The 17,027-nt window shown below is 41.8% G+C and overlaps 1 protein-coding gene across 1 annotated transcript; it reads right to left on the bottom strand.

Moving 5' to 3' along the window:
* Positions 1-3,861: 3,861 nt before the first annotated feature.
* On the bottom strand, positions 3,862-13,499 carry LOC103897959 (vertebrate ancient opsin). Its single transcript, XM_019471670.1, has 5 exons — positions 13,139-13,499; positions 11,385-11,595; positions 10,666-10,783; positions 5,237-5,476; positions 3,862-4,092 (listed from the first exon to the last, which is right to left on the bottom strand). The coding sequence occupies exons 1-5, from the start codon at positions 13,497-13,499 to the stop codon at positions 3,862-3,864; spliced, it is 1,161 nt and encodes a 386-aa protein (XP_019327215.1).
* Positions 13,500-17,027: the final 3,528 nt, after the last annotated feature.

Raw genomic sequence — 17,027 nt, 5'->3', positions numbered from 1 at the left:
TACCATTCTAAAATGAAATCAGGGCATTTGAATCTGAACAATCCTTCTACTCAGAAAATATAAAAAGGATAACATTCGGATTAATTTTGAGTCCAGGATGAGTTAAGAGGAAAACCACAGTGTATAAAAATTGCTTATTAAAAATTAGGTTTTTAAAATGTTACAAATGACTTTGCTATGTCTTGCAACTAAATTTCTCTAACAAAGGGAATTGTCAAACAGCTACACAGCTTGACACCTCCAGGGTAAAAGGTGGTGAGGCCTGGATGGCATAGTCATGGCTACCCTTTGTGGGAAATGTTAAAAGGTATTCTGACAACATGAGATTCGTACTGGCTTGCGCCATTAAAGGTAGGATGGTAGAGTTAACCAGACTGCCTAAAGAAAGGGAGCCCCTGGATGCTCCCGGGTATTACTTGTTGTGCAGTGCCTTCTTCCTGACCTTGCCCCTTTCTGGAGACCACATCCATGCCTTCTGGTGTCTGGCATGGCAGCAGCTATCACTGGGCAAGGAAAACTCACCATGATGCGGATATCCCTTCTGGATGGTATAGGAACCCATCCTGCCCTCCCCACATTTGCTCATTCACTCCAGTGATTAACTCCAGTAGCTCAACTTCACGTCAGTCCTGCCCTCCAGCCTTGCAGTCATCATGCTTGGTCTCCAGCCGCAGGAGCTAGCCAGCACTTCGTGTGCACTTCATCCCTTGCATGGTCAACCACCATTGCTTCCTAACTTCTCCTCTTCTTCTGCAAAGGACACGTGTTGTAGAAAAGGTCCGAAGAGCTGTCTCATGCTTTTATAAGATGCAAAACAAAGAGCATGATGGGGTCCTTTGCACTCACTGCTGTCCTATGAGAACAATGGGAAGTTGGGTAAAGGGGAAAAAGAGCAAGGCCAAAGAAATTAACCTCTTCGAGTGTTAAGGGAAAGCTTTACAGAAATAAGGGACAGCTGAAATAAATTGCTGAAGGGATCACATTTTACCTATGCACTTATAAAGGATCTTTCAACAGAAAGATCTTATTCAATAATTCTTAGGTATTTAATGAAAAAAATAAATCATCAGCAGTTACCTAAAGCAGGTACGCATAGTTACCTTTTTTAACATGTTTGTCTTGGATGTCACACTATTGCCTGCAGCAGGCTACCCTTCTTCCCCCTGCCAAGCTCCCCTTTGCCTTCAGAAGTGAGGGTTGCAGACGGTGGGACCCCCCAAACACATCCCCACGAGAAGACTGGTGACAGGGGGAAGGAGTGAAGAGCTCATTCTTTCTCCCACACGTTATTGTCATTGCTGCTTCAGTGTTTAGATTGCCTTCACAGAGCTAAAGCAAAATGCATCAGAAAGCCAGGGCTGTGCAGAAATATAGGGGCTGAATTATTCTCTACGTCCATCGGTGTGCATGCTGCAAGGGGCCACAAGCAGGAACGGGTGGCCAAGCAGTCCATGTGAGCATGCCAAGGCCAGAGTGTCTGCAGGGCCACGCTGCCCATGCCTGTCCCTCCACCCCTGGTGGGGAGCCTGCAGCTTTTGTCTCCTCTTGAGCATGAGAATTGTAAAGAAGTCAGCCTCTGCAAGACACCAGGGTTTCAGGATATGTTTTGTCCTGTGTTTCTGTGTTACCTTTCCCTGATCCACCAACATCCCCATCTGCTGCAGGAATGGTTCTTGGCTTCCAACTCGGCAAGGTACTGCTCTGGGACTAGGTTTGACCACAGATAGCTCAGGTAGCCTGTCATTCCTTTTCAGGGCAATATAGTTTTTCAAACTGTAACTTAACAAAATAAAAAGAGAAGAAAAATCTGGTAGAAACAAAATGTCTTTATTCTGTGTAAAGAAATTGTAATTTTTTGAAGTAAAACTGAACACTGGATGATTCATTCTATATCACATTTCCATTGCTAAGTATGTAGCTAGTGTAGCTTCTCTGTACCACTACGGAGCAACATTTGTTTCAACTGGCACTGTATTAATATCTCATCTAGAAATAATGGTTTTCCATACTAAAGCATTTAAATACAGTCAGCCATTGCCTTTTCTTCTAAAATGCGTTCAATTAAGTATAGATCTTATATAGGATTCAAAATCTGATATGCCAGGTCTTAGCAACATTTCATACGAAGTTCACCAAAGGCCATTTAAAACAGAAGTCTGTCTTTATTACACCCAGGGCCTACTTTGGTTTTGTATGTGCATAAGTGACATTTCGCTAAAGCTAAGTATATTGCTGCATGTCATTGTGTGACTTAAATACATGGCTGTATTCCAATACAGCCATGGAAAGCTGGCAACTTCTGTTCTTTTTCACTCTTTACAGAAAGTGTATTCATGTTGCACTCCTTGCTTCTGATATCAAAGGTGTAACAACAAGTTAATGATTTATGCCAGGATCAGGAGCTCAATTAAAAGTAGTGAGGATGTGACTTAGGCAGAAACAGGAATTTAAGGACTGAAGGGACAGAGACACAACTGCTCCTCAGCGGAGAACAGCAGTGTGGTGCCATTGGCTGCTGCAAGTTGCCTTCTGGGCTAGGATGTTGCTTGCGCTTTCTGGAGAGGCATGCCATAGCTCAGAAGTGAGAAAAGTAAAAATGTGCAAATGGAAATACAGACATCCAACATGCTCCAACGTAATGTGGCCCAGCACATACATAATATTTGTATTCTCTAACCACTGATTTCTGAAAATTGTAATTGTTAAGAAGCAAATAATAGTTGTCACCTGGAGCTACATGGTCTCAAGAACATGATAGATCTTAGCTCTGCACAGTGCAGGCACATATGGGGAAAAACTTCTGTCCCACAAAGCTTAGTTCACAACTCTAAGCTGTGCTACTGGCCCTTTCTCCAGCATTCCTGCACAGTTGTACTTTCCTATACCCTACTAACTCCTCTTCTAAAGTTGAGTTGTAATTGTTAAGAAGCAAATATCACCTGTCACCTGGAGCTACATGGTCTCAAGAACATGATAGATCTTCACAGTGCAGGCACTTATGGGGAAAAACTTCTGTCCCACAAAGCTTAGTTCACAACTCTAAGCTGGCTACTGGCCCCTTTCTCCAGCATTCCTGCACAGTTGTACTTTCCTATACCCTACTAACTCCTCTTCTAAAGTTGAGTTAATAGAATAGTTCAGTTGGAAGGGACCTACAACGAACATCTAGTCCAAATTAATTTACTTCAGAAGTTGCCACAAGCACAGAAGATTTTTCTGGACAAAGAGGGAATGCAGAGAGAGGATATGAACAGCTCTTGATAGGGCTTGTTTTAAGATAATAGTGCTTGGGAGTCTGAATGGCTTGTCTGAGCTGCTGGAGATTTTAGTGGCCCAGATGAGGTTCTCATCAAGGACAGACGTAAGTCCAGAAGCCTCTGGCTTTCTCTGCTTTTTTAGTAAAAATACCCAAACAAACCAAAAAAGCACTCAGACCTCTTCTTCCCTGAACCTCCATTGGTTGAAATTGAGTCAGCTGTGTGCTAGATAGTATTTTTTTGTCCATTAGCATATTGAAGCCATGTGCCACTTCATGCTTTTGTCCAGCCGACCAAGGAGCCGTCATCAGTGTAAAACTCTCCTATCCTTACTGTGTTACATGCCAGCATAGCAACACTGGGCTACCCTGATGTTATTTTCAGGAGCAAGCAGGCTGTGGATTGCGAAGAGGAATGCAGTGGAGGAAGGGACTCACCTTGTGGCTGGGTGTTTGACTGCAACTGCAGAGCCAAGAAACTCTGCAAGGGAGTTTGCATGAGTGTCGGTGTCCACATAGTGTCCCCACTGACAACACTTTTTGTATTAAGTGATGGTAACAAGGAAATATGCTGTAGCACTGCATTAATGATCATATCTACCACCCTACATGGGACAGATTTTGTTTTCTGAAGCTGCCAACTGAGCAAAAGATTGGCAATTTCTGTGTTCATCTCCGGTTTTCCTCTTAGAAACGGTGCTATGTACTGCCATGGTGGACATCTCACTGCCTCTTTTGTCCTGAGTTAGCATTGCTCTCTCTGAAGTCGGGTTCACGTTGGACTCCGCAGTTTCTATGGCACTGCAGCTGAACATCTGAATCAGACACTTCCTGAACTAGAAAGTTGAAAAAAAGGAGATCAATCAAAACACATAAGGAATTTTAGAATATCTCTATAAAGCAGTCTGTGTCTTAGCTAAAACTCTTGGAAATTTTCTCATGAGTCGGTTAGGAATATAAAGAAATAGCCCCACAAAATATATTTGCCTGTGCCACCATGAAGATCTCTGAGCAATAATCACGTTCTAAAAAGACCCAGACTTCTGGAAAATCTTACTCTAAAAATATTTTTCCTCTTCTGCCTCTTACTAACCACATCTAATGGATAGAATTGATCATTTCTCCAGGCTCATGAGTTGCTTTCATATGCTAATACCCAGCTATTCAAAGATGGTTTGTTTCCATGTTGTTCATATCCATGAGCAGGGTAAGACCAGCACACATTTGCCATGCATTGGGAGATCAGGGTGCCGTCCATAGGATGTGAGACAAGCAATAGCTCTCCCTGCAGGACTGAATAAACAAACGTATTCATCACTTCTTAGTCAACAGTCACTTCACTGTTTTTCTTTTTTACGTTTATATGCTTATACTCTGCTTGATGCCACCACTCTTAGTAGCTACATTCATTGCATAAATCTATGCAAGTTTATTATCATGCCTGTTACCACAGTGAACACATATCACTCTGGTTCATCCCCTTGTCAATTCTTCTTCTCTGCATCCAATCCTCTGCCCCCATTCCAGAGAAGAAAGCTCCCTGTCCCATAGGCACATGTGATGCTTCTACCCTCCCTGTACCTGCAACCATAAATGCAGCATTTCCCCTGACACAAATTCAAGCTTTTGGAAACTTCCACCCCACCTCAAAATCAACTCACTGGTGTTGCATTCCTAAAGAATTATAAAAATGTACTGGGACGGTCTTGAAAATAGAATTTTCATACAGAAAACTAACTGATGTTCACTAAGGGCTGATTTTCCTTTATAATATCTAAACCTAATAATTACTAATGTTCATATTTTAACAACGCACAGAGGCTTACGCTATCTTCCAGTAGGTAGATATACAGTGATTTCCTTTTTAGTTCTAAATGCTGGATATTGCCATGCTAGTTAGGTAGGTAGAAATAATTCATTATAAAGCAAGAAAAAATAACAAAATATGAGTGTTAAAGACACTTTGAGAGCATACGGTACCTGTTTGTTCATAAAAACATAAATAATTGGATTATACACAGTAGCTGTTTTGGAAAAGAAAGCTGGAATTGCTGCCAGACGAGGATCCAGCTCAATGGAGGGGTATGCAGTGACCAGGATAGAAAAGGCGGCGTACGGCATCCAGCAGATTAGAAAGGCAATGATCATAACAACAACCATTCTAGTCACTTGTCTTTCAGGTTTCCTGGTAGTTCCCAGCCTGCGTTGCGTATCTGACACCTTTAAAGAAAAGATAGAAGATTCCAGAAAACAAACAACAAGGCCTCCAACCAGTGAATTTAGTGAGGAGGCTAATAATCTGCCACGCTCGAAGGAAAGACCTACTCTTCTTGAGTATGACAGCACATAAGGATGCTATTGCTGGACCACAGGGTGTCAATGTTACAGCTGAGGAACGTGAATTACTGTATACTGTCATTATTAAGTTTTCCTTTGCCTAAGTATCTTTATATTTTTATTGTCAAAGTGAGAGCAAAAAGCAATTACTAGGGAAGTCTCTGTGTAGAAATCTAGCTGCAGTCAGGCATGACTGCAGCCTATAGAGACGCTCCTTCAGCCAAGCCATGAGGAGCAAAGCGAGGGCACAGGTTTGCTGTCCAGCCTCACAAAAGTTAATCTAGCTCAGGTAACTTGATGGGTGCTGCAGCAGCCTACCCCAAGGCAGTGCAGAAATACCTTTAAATTCCATTTGTGAGAAAAGTAAACCTAATGATTTTAGTCAAATCAGAGACAAGATTTGGTTTCTATTTAGAATGCCAAATAACAGAATACAATGACCCTGACAGAATGAGTGACTGGCAGTATCTCATAACAGTAGGTTACCTCTAAAAATATGAAATAGAAATTAGGGCTACCTTTTTGGGTGATACAACTCACCACACATCAGTAACTTCAACGGAGCTACCTCGGCTTACAGCAGCTCTGGATCTGCACAAAGCCTAATAAAGCTAGACTTCTTGGCTTGCAGGAAAGCTGACTGGAGAACATTTTGTCTATACTGGCAGGAGCAGTATCCCTTTCTTCCCCTTTTCTGGTCTTTTTGTGAAATGCATTTGCTGCTGTCTGGACAAACCAGTTTGTGTACAGCAAAATATAATGAAAACCACAATTCCATAACAAGGCAAATATGAGAAGCAAATACACTTTTGAACCAGCCTTACAGCCAAACAACTTTAATTTTACCTACAAAACTGTCTTCTGCATCAGTTGGCCCAAGCACAGCATTGTCCTTATGAGATCTTTTCACAAGTCCCAGCAGTTTCAGATTTCTTCCAAGTTCTCGTTCAGGCCACTGCCAGGGGCTGGCTTTAAGCAAAAGCTCTTGCCTTGGACCACAGACTTTTCTCTGCCAGAAATTTGGTAAGACAGGCTCACGGCTGCTGCAGTTGGCATCAGCAGAATGGAAATAACCCCAGGCAAGGTGGTGCCGGAAAGGAGGCTGAGCTGTCCCTGTCCCCCTCCACCAGCACCCAAGTCCCAACCTGCTCCCAAGGCTTCACACCAAGCTGGTCTCCCCAGCCCTCTCCTGCTGCCTCTTCTTGGTGTACCTGAGCCCTGACCGGCTTCTAGCCACCACATCCACAGGGTGTAACAATTCAGCTTTGGTTAACCTTTTGAGAAGTTTTCAGCCAACTCCCAATCTACCCCTGCCATTATGGCCACCCACAGTAATAGCAACGGTTTAACTAAAGGCATGATCGTGAATTAATTACTGAAAAAGAAGGCCATCGTGGTGAGTCATAAGCAGATAGTGAGCCTGAATTCAAGCACTTTCATGTAGCCTTTGCAGACAACTAGACGTCCAATATGGGTGTTAAAGACAGCACTCTGCTGTGGCTATGCAACCTCCTTGCCATGGGTGAAGTTTAGACCAGACTAAGTAGCAGCAACCAGGAGAGTCTGTCAAGCTCTGTGGTGCTTTCTGGCCTTCACCAGAAGAGTGTCTATGATCTAATGACACCAGAATTGAAGTGGGATTGGGGCATTTAGCAGGAATGTTCCCCCTCTTCCCCTCATCGATCATGCAAGCAGCTTAGATAGAGATGTTGATACAGAGATTATGTGATGTCAAACAATGTCTTTCTGGGAAACATCCTTGTTTTGCTTCTGATGACTTAGTGAAACGAGGCACTGTTACATAATGTTAGCTTACATGGGAAGTAACTAATGATAACTCTGTATGGCTCTAGAGAAACCTGATGCCAAGTCTTGCAATAATACATGCTAATAAAGTAAGAATTTTTGGTGTAATATGGCCTTTTAGCTTTCCACAGTAAAGTTAGAACTGAATGGAGACATTTCCCCTAATAACCCTTGCACTGCACTCAGATAATTTAACATATTTAATACTCACAGAGGTATAGAAGCACCTGCTGGGGGGGAGGGTGTCCTTACCTCTGTAGAAAGTTGTAATTCGTGTCGTTTTTTAACAAACAGTAAATACAACAACAACAACAACAACAACAATAGTAATGAATTGTCATAGTGCTTACAAGTTCTTAGGCATCAATGAAGGCTGTATTAGGTGCTGAGCAAAGCTAAGATATTCCCTGCCAATATATGACATTTCTATAGCATTTTTTCATATACACTGTACCTACATAGCGAGCAACCCAGCCTCCCTTTCAGCAGAAGTGCAGTCACCTTGGGGAAGGAACACAATCTCCTGGATTGTGCTTTCGACTGTTTTCATCTTTGTCTCATATAAGCCTGGCCTTTTTCTGAGCTATGGCTTTTCGTGGATTTCTCTCTAAATCTGAGAACACAAAACTCATAAGGAACTATGTACTGGTGCTTTATCTTACAAACAAAGGAATACTGACATAATAATTTATCTCCATTGTAAACTGTTAATTAGATCTTTTCCTAAAGATTCATTTCTTTTATTAGTTTTGCAGTTGTAGTGAAAGCTACTATTGGCATTGTAAAGCTGGGGTCACAGAGACTGTGGGACTAGCAGACTTTACTAAGACAAAACAATGCCACTCAGGACAAAGTCCGCACTATGGCGACCATGGGACACGGCAGTCAAAATCCGGGAAGAGGGTTGGTTGCGAACATCAAGACGGCAGTTCTGGTGCCTGGGTCTCTCTCTGTTCACTGTAGTCACATTTTTAAAAATTAGCTTAGTTGTGAGATACAGCCTTATGACAATTCATTATAAATTTACAGAATATATCACAGCCAGTTAGCTTTTCTACACCAGACTTTTAAGTTGTTAAAAGTCATAGAGGCCAACTCAGACAGTTACATCCCTCTGTAAAAGCCAACAAAAGCCAAAGGCAAGGACTGGCACAAGCCAGACAGCTACAGCTAAATAATCTGTGATGAGGCGCCCTGAGGCCGCCGCAGCGTTTCCTGGCTGTGTGGTCCGCCAGGTCACTGAGCTGCAAGGGGAGTGTGAAACACACAACTTCCCGAGCAGTGTGATTTTTTTTTTTAATATTACTGCTATTCTTTCTGGATAATGGAGAGAGGAGTGAGAAAGGCAGCCTAGCAAGATCACACCACACGGCTCCAGGCCAATGCTGGGACCTACTACATGGCACAGATCAGTCTTCCAGAAGACATCCTGACCTGACCCAAATGGCAAGATGGACCGTTCACTGGCTTCTGCTGTGACTGACAGTGACACTTTCCTTCATTGCCTCCCATGTTCCTCATCTCACCTGCTTTCTTTTTAACTTGCAGCCTCTTAGGTGGCTGCAAGGGAAGGAAATGGCCCTTTTTGTGCAGCTCCTGAAGCATCGGAGTAGCACATTAGCCACTGCTCTGGCAGACCCATCACAGTGCTGGATGCTTGGCAAGTGGTCTCGTTTCCCTCACATCCCCTCTGTTGGGTTAACATCCCTCCCTTTCATGCCAGGCCGCCAGGCCACCCTGGGGTCTCCCTCCCAGGGACAGTCTCCTGGAAGTGGCCCTTTCCCATCCCTGCAGGGTAGGGCTGCCCAGATCTGCTGTGACCGCCAGTCCGCAGGGAGGGACACCTGCCACCCTCTGCGCATGCCCCCACCAGGGGTGCCCCAGGCAGGAGTGGGAGCCCCGCGAGGCGGCTGGCCTGGGGTGGCTGTCCTCCCCGTCTCAAGCCAAGCGGCAGAGCTCCTTCCCTAAGGAGCGCATCGCCCTCCCGGGCAGCAGTGAGAGGGCTGCATCAGCAGCGGGGAGGTCTGGCCCCCCTGCGCTCTCTCTTCATTTCTTTTCCTCTTCAGGTAGGTTAGGACAGGGAAAAATAAAATACTAATAGAAGTTCTGGAGATTCAGAATAACAGAATCATAGTTTTACAAGTTATCTTAGGAGAGACTGCATCATCAACAATGATTTTCTTCAAGCATCTCCATAGCTTGTAATTCATGTCCCCCACCTTCGCACCAACAGACACTGCTACCTCACCATGAACGCTGTGAGCAGCAATGCACCTGTGCTGCAGTTCACATTCAACTTGGGAAACTTCTTGTGTTTAATACTGAAATCAACCTCTCCCAGCCATTTAACCTTCTCTCCCCTAAATGCATCCTGGAGGAAATAAAGAAAAATCGGTTTAGAGGAATCACGATGTCACCTGAAGTATGCATGTGCCAATCTGTATTTTCTAATGAGAAAATAAAATATTTTTTGCATTTCCCTTCTGTTTTGTTTTACTTAGAGAGAACGACACTCAGAATAAATATAAGCATTTGACTATCCCAAATACTTTAAAAACATCAGTAAATTGAAGAAATTTACTGAATTTATTACTGAAGCAATAAGACAAGGCAGCTTTGCAGTAAATAGAAATAACAATATTGTCCCAAAATATTGTCCTAAATAGGAATTTTCCTATTCTATTGTCATCTTCTTTTTCACTTTTTGCAGATTCTCTTTTGGATCTGGTCAATATAATCATTAAATAAAATTCAAAAGCATTTCTCAAGTCTTTTAAATTTTCCTCGAAAATCCAATATTTTATTTACTAAACAACATTAAATTATTTACACATGATACATCTTATTCTGCATGTAAGTCTTATAGAGTATTAGCCAGCACTCTTAAAATTTTAAGCTAAATTTTGATTTACCTGGTTTGAGTCTTAAGAAACGTCACTGAATTGAAATACAATTGTAAATAAACCAATACTGGGTCATTCAGTTTCTTTATTTATGAGGCAGGCATTCTTTCATTTGTATGATGTTTGGCTAATGAGATGTACTGGTAAGTGATGCAAACTGCACACTTTGAAAAATCATTTCTAACCATAGCATGAATTTCTGTGTGTTAGGATAATTATATAACAAGGGATGATAACTGAGTGCATTTGCTGCCTGGAAATTTGATCTGCTTATGTCTGATCTTTATATAAAATCAAACACAAAAATTCCAAATGTTTGCATACATACACGTTAAAAGTTTACTCGTAAGTGCTTCTTCTTACCTTTCTTAGCTTCCACATCAGTTTTCCATAGGATACCAAAATCACCGATAAAGGCACTATAAAACAGGTGATGAAGAATGCAATAATGTATGTATGGTCGGTATAAGCGTCTGAGTACCTGTATAAAACACAAAATACATTGTGTATGTATTACTAATATGTGTTCTTATCATTTTCTTGAAGTATTAACTTTGCTCTTCAAAGCTGTCACTAGTATTTTTGCCAACTGTTTTTATTCCAAGTGCCCCTTTACAACTTTAGTCATATCACCAGATGGAGCCCTGGGCCATCTCGCTGGCTGTGGGCTAGGACAGGATCCCATGACCAAAGGACCTAGGCACAGTGGGACAGTTCAGGTGGGAAGGGACATGTAGTCCAACCTCCTGCTCAAAGTGGAGTCAGCTATGGGGTCAGACCAGGATGCTCAGGGCTTTGTCCAGTCTTCTGAAAAATCTGTCTCTTTGTCCTCTTTGAATCCTGACAAAAAGCACAAGGTATAGGACAGTTATTTCCATCAGGGCTGGAAGCTCCTCCCTTTAGAAATTTTTTTTTTTAAATCTGTTCTTGGCAAATTTTGCTCAGTTTTGTTACAACTTTCTTTACATCCATTTTTGCAGAGATGTATATCATCTTTAAACCTTTCCTTCAAATTCCTGCCCCTGAGATGTCCTGAGCTGCAAGTTTCATTTCTTTACCATATTCTGCAAGAGTGGCCTTACCAGTTAGGCTCACAAGTAGTTCCAATATTACTGGTGGTGTAACTGCTCCAACCCATTGTTGGTGGAATGGTCCAAATGAAGGAAAAGGTCCACACAAAGGCAATACCTAGGGCTGCATGCTTCCCCCTCAAGCGCATATTTCCCAATGGGTGACAGATCACAATGTACCGCTCAAAAGCCAACAGAGCAAGAGACCAGAGAGCAACAATGCCTGTAGTAAGAAAACACAGTCAGCATCAAAAATTGGGTAGATTCACTGAAAAGCAAACACCATCCCACATCAGAGAATCACAGAATTGTTTAGGTTGAAAGACACCTCTGGAGGTCATCTGGTTCAACACCCCCACACACACTCAAGCACGGTCCATACAACAGGTTGTCCAGGACCAAGTCCAGTTGAATGTCTCCACAGATGGAGACTCCACAACCACTCTGGGTAACCTGTTCCAGTCTTTGACCACCCACCACATCAGGCACCTTTTCCATCAACCCAAGTTGTGAAAGGATGTGCAATTTATGTGCATTATTCTAGTATTTATTAAGAGCACAAGATTTTCATATTTGTCTAGTTTGTCAGTCTACAGTATAATGACTACAAAACCAAGCAGCTGATTGGGCCATTTAACTTGACGATGACTTCTTTTTTTCATTTGGTTCTACTCTGAAAAGCTGCAAATTATGTGTAGCTTCCAAATTAACAAATGAAGATGTATCTTCAAAATGTTATCTTCGCAAGAAATGTCATATTTCAGACTGTCATAAAACTCTAACCTACAGACAGCTGCCCACAACATCAAATTATCAGTTTATTAGGTGCATATCACCTGGTTGGCCACCAAAATCTTGAAACAGCCTGATCTTTCTCCATGGGACATGGCTTACATGCCACAGATTGATTTAGTAGCATTGTCCCTCACCGACATTCCGTCTGTGTAGCTTAACCAGGCTGAAAGCAACTGTGGGACTCCTTTTCAGGCTGAGGATCAGCAATGTGTTTGATTTAGAGCAGTGACAAGAGTTAGAAGGCTGCCTTTACTATGCAGCTTCAGAAACAGGAACAGGGAGGCAGGAATGAATGTCTATCTCAAGCAAGCAGGTGTCCCATTTTAAACTAATTTCCCATTTATTCTGCAGAGGTGTATTTACACACGGAACTATGTGGTGAGGATTTTCCCTTTTAGAGTAATTCTAATATTTTTTGTGTAGTTAGTAAAACAAAGCCAAGAAAAAGAATGACAAAAAGATGTAGGTGTGAGGGGTGACTGTTTCAGGTGTGTCACGGTTCCTCAGAACCACTGGAGCGTAGCTAACATATAACATAAGATGTTTCTATGCCCTGATATTTTCCACAGTTTAAGAGCAGCCACTCACTCTTTTTCTCTCTCTCTTATTTATCCATATACACACAAACCTAAATACTAACCTAAAATAGTTACACATAGTGAATTTTTTCCTGACATTGTTTTACCAAAAACCCCACAACGTTGCTATTCTATTAGCAAGCTTTTTCTCATTATAGTAAACATATTCAGTGAACAGTATACATGTGACAAGCCACTGATATATGACAGAGGTAGTGATACATGTTATTCACCCACACATGAGATCCACTACAGAATATATGTAACTGGGGAAAGGACCAGTGAGTTCAAAGGCATGCAAGTCAGTGACGGGAAGCTGCAGGATAGCTAGTAGAATACATTGAAGGAAGTTGAAGGAAAAGAACATACAACTACAAACAAAATCAAGCTTACCAAAAAATGTGACAGCAAATCCTTCCAGTACACAAGCCCAGTATCCCATATAAAAATAACCTTTTAGATTGGTTAAAAAGCTGATGGTGCCACCAATCAGTGAGACCAGGAAATCAGCCACAGACAAATTGACTATAACATAATTGACAGGTTGTCTCAATTGCTTGAACTTAAAAGTTACCAGGATTACAGCCAGGTTCTCGGCAAGCGACAGGGAGGTCACCACCAACATTACTGCTGCCAGAAACCTGAAGTGCCAGGGCTGGATGGAGTCCAAGGGACGACGGAAGGGATCCCATCTGGCAGGACCAGAGGAACTGGACAACAGCGACTCATTTTCAGGCGCTCTGAATGCATCCATTTTTTTCTCTCTCACTAGCAAAAATAATATTGTATAATACTGGAATTTCTAATCTGTAAATAATATTCAGGATTAAAAGGAGAAATTTGCTGTCTCCAACAGAAGTCTGAACAAATTCTCCATGCTTCTGCTTTCCAGTAATAGTCCAGGAAACAAAGTTTTGGTCAGAGGAAAGTTTAGTGCTGTGCAGTGAATGTGGGAACAGGGATGAGCGAGAAAATCTCTTAGAGCAACTTCTGCCCCTCTCTGCCAGTAGTCTCCTGCCTCTCTCCTGCTGCAGCTGTGTCTTTATCTGTAATAAAACTCAGCTATAGAAGCTGCAGGTTCCCTCCTTCTGCAGCAGCCAACAGCAGCGCTGAAATATCCCTCAGATCATCCCTACTCTGGGGAAAAATGAAACGTTTGCTTGGATCCCTCCCTGACCATTAGCAGTGTCAAAATGAAGCTTTCCTTTTGTTAATAGTGAGGGTGGTGTGGTCTTCCTCATGCCCTGCGCTGCTGGGAGCACAGCAAGGGGGAGGCTCCCACCTGACTTGTTTGTTTGAAAGAGGGCAGCCCTGAAAAGATTAACACTGGACTACCACAGCAGCTGTAAACTGGGCAGTGAGACTACACTATAGACCCCTGCCCACATCTCAGGCTAGCTTACAGCCTCAGAACTGAAGCTCCAAATTAACTAAGTTTTCTATGTTATTCAGTGGAATTTCAGTTTCTATCCGAGACAGTATAGATGTTATCCCTGATGAAGGCATAATGATTATAACTGCAGCTTTAGTACTAAAAACTCAAAGAAGCACAAAAATATTTTGAAGATAGAGTTTGTAAATACATGAAAAGAAATAAAATCAGTACGGCATGACAACAGACAGCAGGAAAATTAATAGCTAGTCATGTATTTCTGATAAAAATAACTGGATGTATCTGAACTCTTTTAATAATCATTAGCAGTTAGGGTTACTTGTGTTCGTTTCCCAAGATGAGTAGCTCAGTCATCTCTGCACCCTAATGAGACACAATACTGTGACGGATATTCCAGTACTCCCGTTCTAAAGGGCTGCCAGTAATTATTCCACAAATTAAGTTGGATACCCCAAGAATATGGAAATCATTAAGCTGTGTTGTAAGTGAGATAATTCTTGGGGACCATAATTGTTAATCAGAGCCTCAGAGTATTAACCAGAGTCAAAAATACAAAAACAATCCAGTTCCCGTCTTGGAGAGTTCACACTTTGGACACACACCATATACAACACATGAATAAACAAACAGGAGCTGGAGTGAGAGTGAATATGAGTAACACTACCTGTCCATACATTCCCTTGAGTTTATATTTGCTTTGGTTTGTACATGAAACACTTTGTTAACACAGGCTAAAATCTTTCGGTATGCAGGAATGGAATCAAAAGGGTCTCTGGACACTGGCAGAAAGAGCTATGCATCAGAAAATTTCAGAATATTTTGAACTAAAAAAAAATAACTCCTTCTTACTATAACCAAAATAACAAAGATATTTGTAAATAGTTAGTACATACTCAAGTGAAAAGGAAAGAGACAGTGCTTAAGCAGATCAAATCCAGTAACAAAAATACTGACAAAAAAATACTTATTCAACAGCAATATTAAAAAATTCCAAGTGTCATAAATAAAAGAAGGATCAACACACAGCAACATTAAAGTGCCTCCAGCCGGTCCTTGTATGGTATGATTCAGCATAGTTCCACTGCCTGCATACTACAGCAGAAGGTCTGGACCACAACTTTAAAATCAAGTTTCAGTATTACATTGTTTGAAATTATACATGATTTTAAATTCTTGTGGGTGTCAGGATGAAACTAGAACTCTGAATTTAGCATACAACAGAGAAGGTAGTATCTGGACTTCTCTAAAGTACAAATCTATTGACTGTACATTGACACCCCTTTAAAGAATGGAAAACTTGTTTCCAGTTATTTTGGTTTTGTTTTATGCTGTCATATCGTTCAAGTTGTTTGTATGAGTTATGATTTTGGCTACAGTTTAAATGCATTCTCTTTTCTTATCTTGTGCTTCCTCTTTGTTTAGAATCCTTTAAAAATATTCCTATACTCTCTTGGTTGCCTGTTTTGCTTGTTTTTCTTCTTCAGCAGGTCAACTTTATCTCTGAAAGTGATTCTCTGTGACATGCTCTCTTATTACAACTTACGGCAGTTGCACTTCTTCCAGCATCACGGGTTTGCATTTGCTACTTTGCTCTACATTTGCTACCCCTCTTGCACTGCAGGCCTTTTTTTTTTCTTGTCCAAATAATACAGACATGGATTATTTTTTTCTGCAATTTTGTTGTGAGACTTTTTTCTGAAATCAATATCAGATAAATTTAGAAAGACGAAGCATTGCCGTATGAGCACAGGGAGAACAGGAGCATCTTGGGTCTATAGCCTCCATTTAAAAAGACAGCTGTTCTCCAGCATTACATCACAAGACGTAGCTCCTTTTATTAAGGTCTTGTTTTCCATTAGTGCCAAATTCCTTTTCCTGGACTTCCATATACTGAAAGTTTGTTGATAAGCTTGGAGCACAGGCAAACCGAGGAGTCCCTGTTCGTCATATCTCACACATCTGACTTACTGCTGTCTTCATTTTCTTGGCCAGAATTGAGCATGACTTGCCTCCTTAGCAAAGGTGTTCCTGACTAACAGGAATCTCATATGAAGAGGTAAGTTGGTAGACAATAAAACAGCCTCAGGCTATGGTTAAACTGCTGCTGGTTGGAGCAGGGAACATACGGTCAGTGAGGTGAAGAGGATGTGTAACTAACAGCACTTGTGTAATATGCCTACGGTAATTCCAGCTGTAAGACAAAATCAGGATGACAAGAACTGTGCTAACTGAGATCAGATCTGGTGCCTGAAATTTTATGTGGCAGTTAGTGAATTAGCCCCGAATTTACCATTCCCACAGGACACAAACAGGGAAATGAGCTATAAAGTCAGTGTGATATTTCAAGTGGTGCACTTGAATTGGTTCTCTCAGCTTTTGAGCATGTGATAGTCAGTCCCAAGATGCTGCCATCTAATGACAGCAGTGGCCTTCACTCCTCAAAGGAATTGTGAAAGATTTGCTTTGTCCCCAAGAAGGATTTGGTTTAGTCACATTTAATTGGAGCGAACAGCATTTTCTGCTGTACAGATGTTTTGTGGGAATCTGAAGCAAAGGATCTCACTTTTGGTACAACCAAACTGGCTGCTGTGTCAGATATGTGTGCCCATCTCAGTGACTGACCTGGCCACCCCATAAGTTAACTTCTATTTTGAAAAAAAAAAAAAAAATCCAACTAGGGATTGAGGCACTCATCATTTCTGTGATCAAATGGTGCTGACCCAATGCACCCACACAGATTGCTTCTGTCACACATGAATACTTCATCCCTTCAGAGCATTTAGCCTCTGGGCCAGTAACTAGGCTGCAGCTGGTATTTCTCCTTTGCCAGATACTGCTACGGACTGTGTTAAACCACTCTGAAGTTAGGAGGTCTGGCCCGAGTCCTCC

The sequence above is a fragment of the Aptenodytes forsteri genome, unplaced genomic scaffold, assembly GCF_000699145.1.
Source record: "Aptenodytes forsteri isolate BGI_AS27 unplaced genomic scaffold, ASM69914v1 Scaffold15, whole genome shotgun sequence".
NCBI classification, from domain to species: domain Eukaryota; kingdom Metazoa; phylum Chordata; class Aves; order Sphenisciformes; family Spheniscidae; genus Aptenodytes; species Aptenodytes forsteri.
This window is presented reverse-complemented; position numbering and strand designations above follow the sequence as displayed.

Coding starts and splice junctions, on each gene's coding strand:
- LOC103897959 (XM_019471670.1), bottom strand. CDS start 13,499: ATGGATGCATTCAGAGCGCCTGAAAATGAGTCGCTGTTGTCCAGTTCC. Junction 10,784..11,384: donor ACTACTTGTGAGCCTAACTG/GTAAGGCCACTC, acceptor TGTTTTATACAG/GTACTCAGACGCTTATACCG. Junction 4,093..5,236: donor ATGTTTTTATGAACAAACAG/GTACCGTATGCT, acceptor TCAACTTTCTAG/TTCAGGAAGTGTCTGATTCA.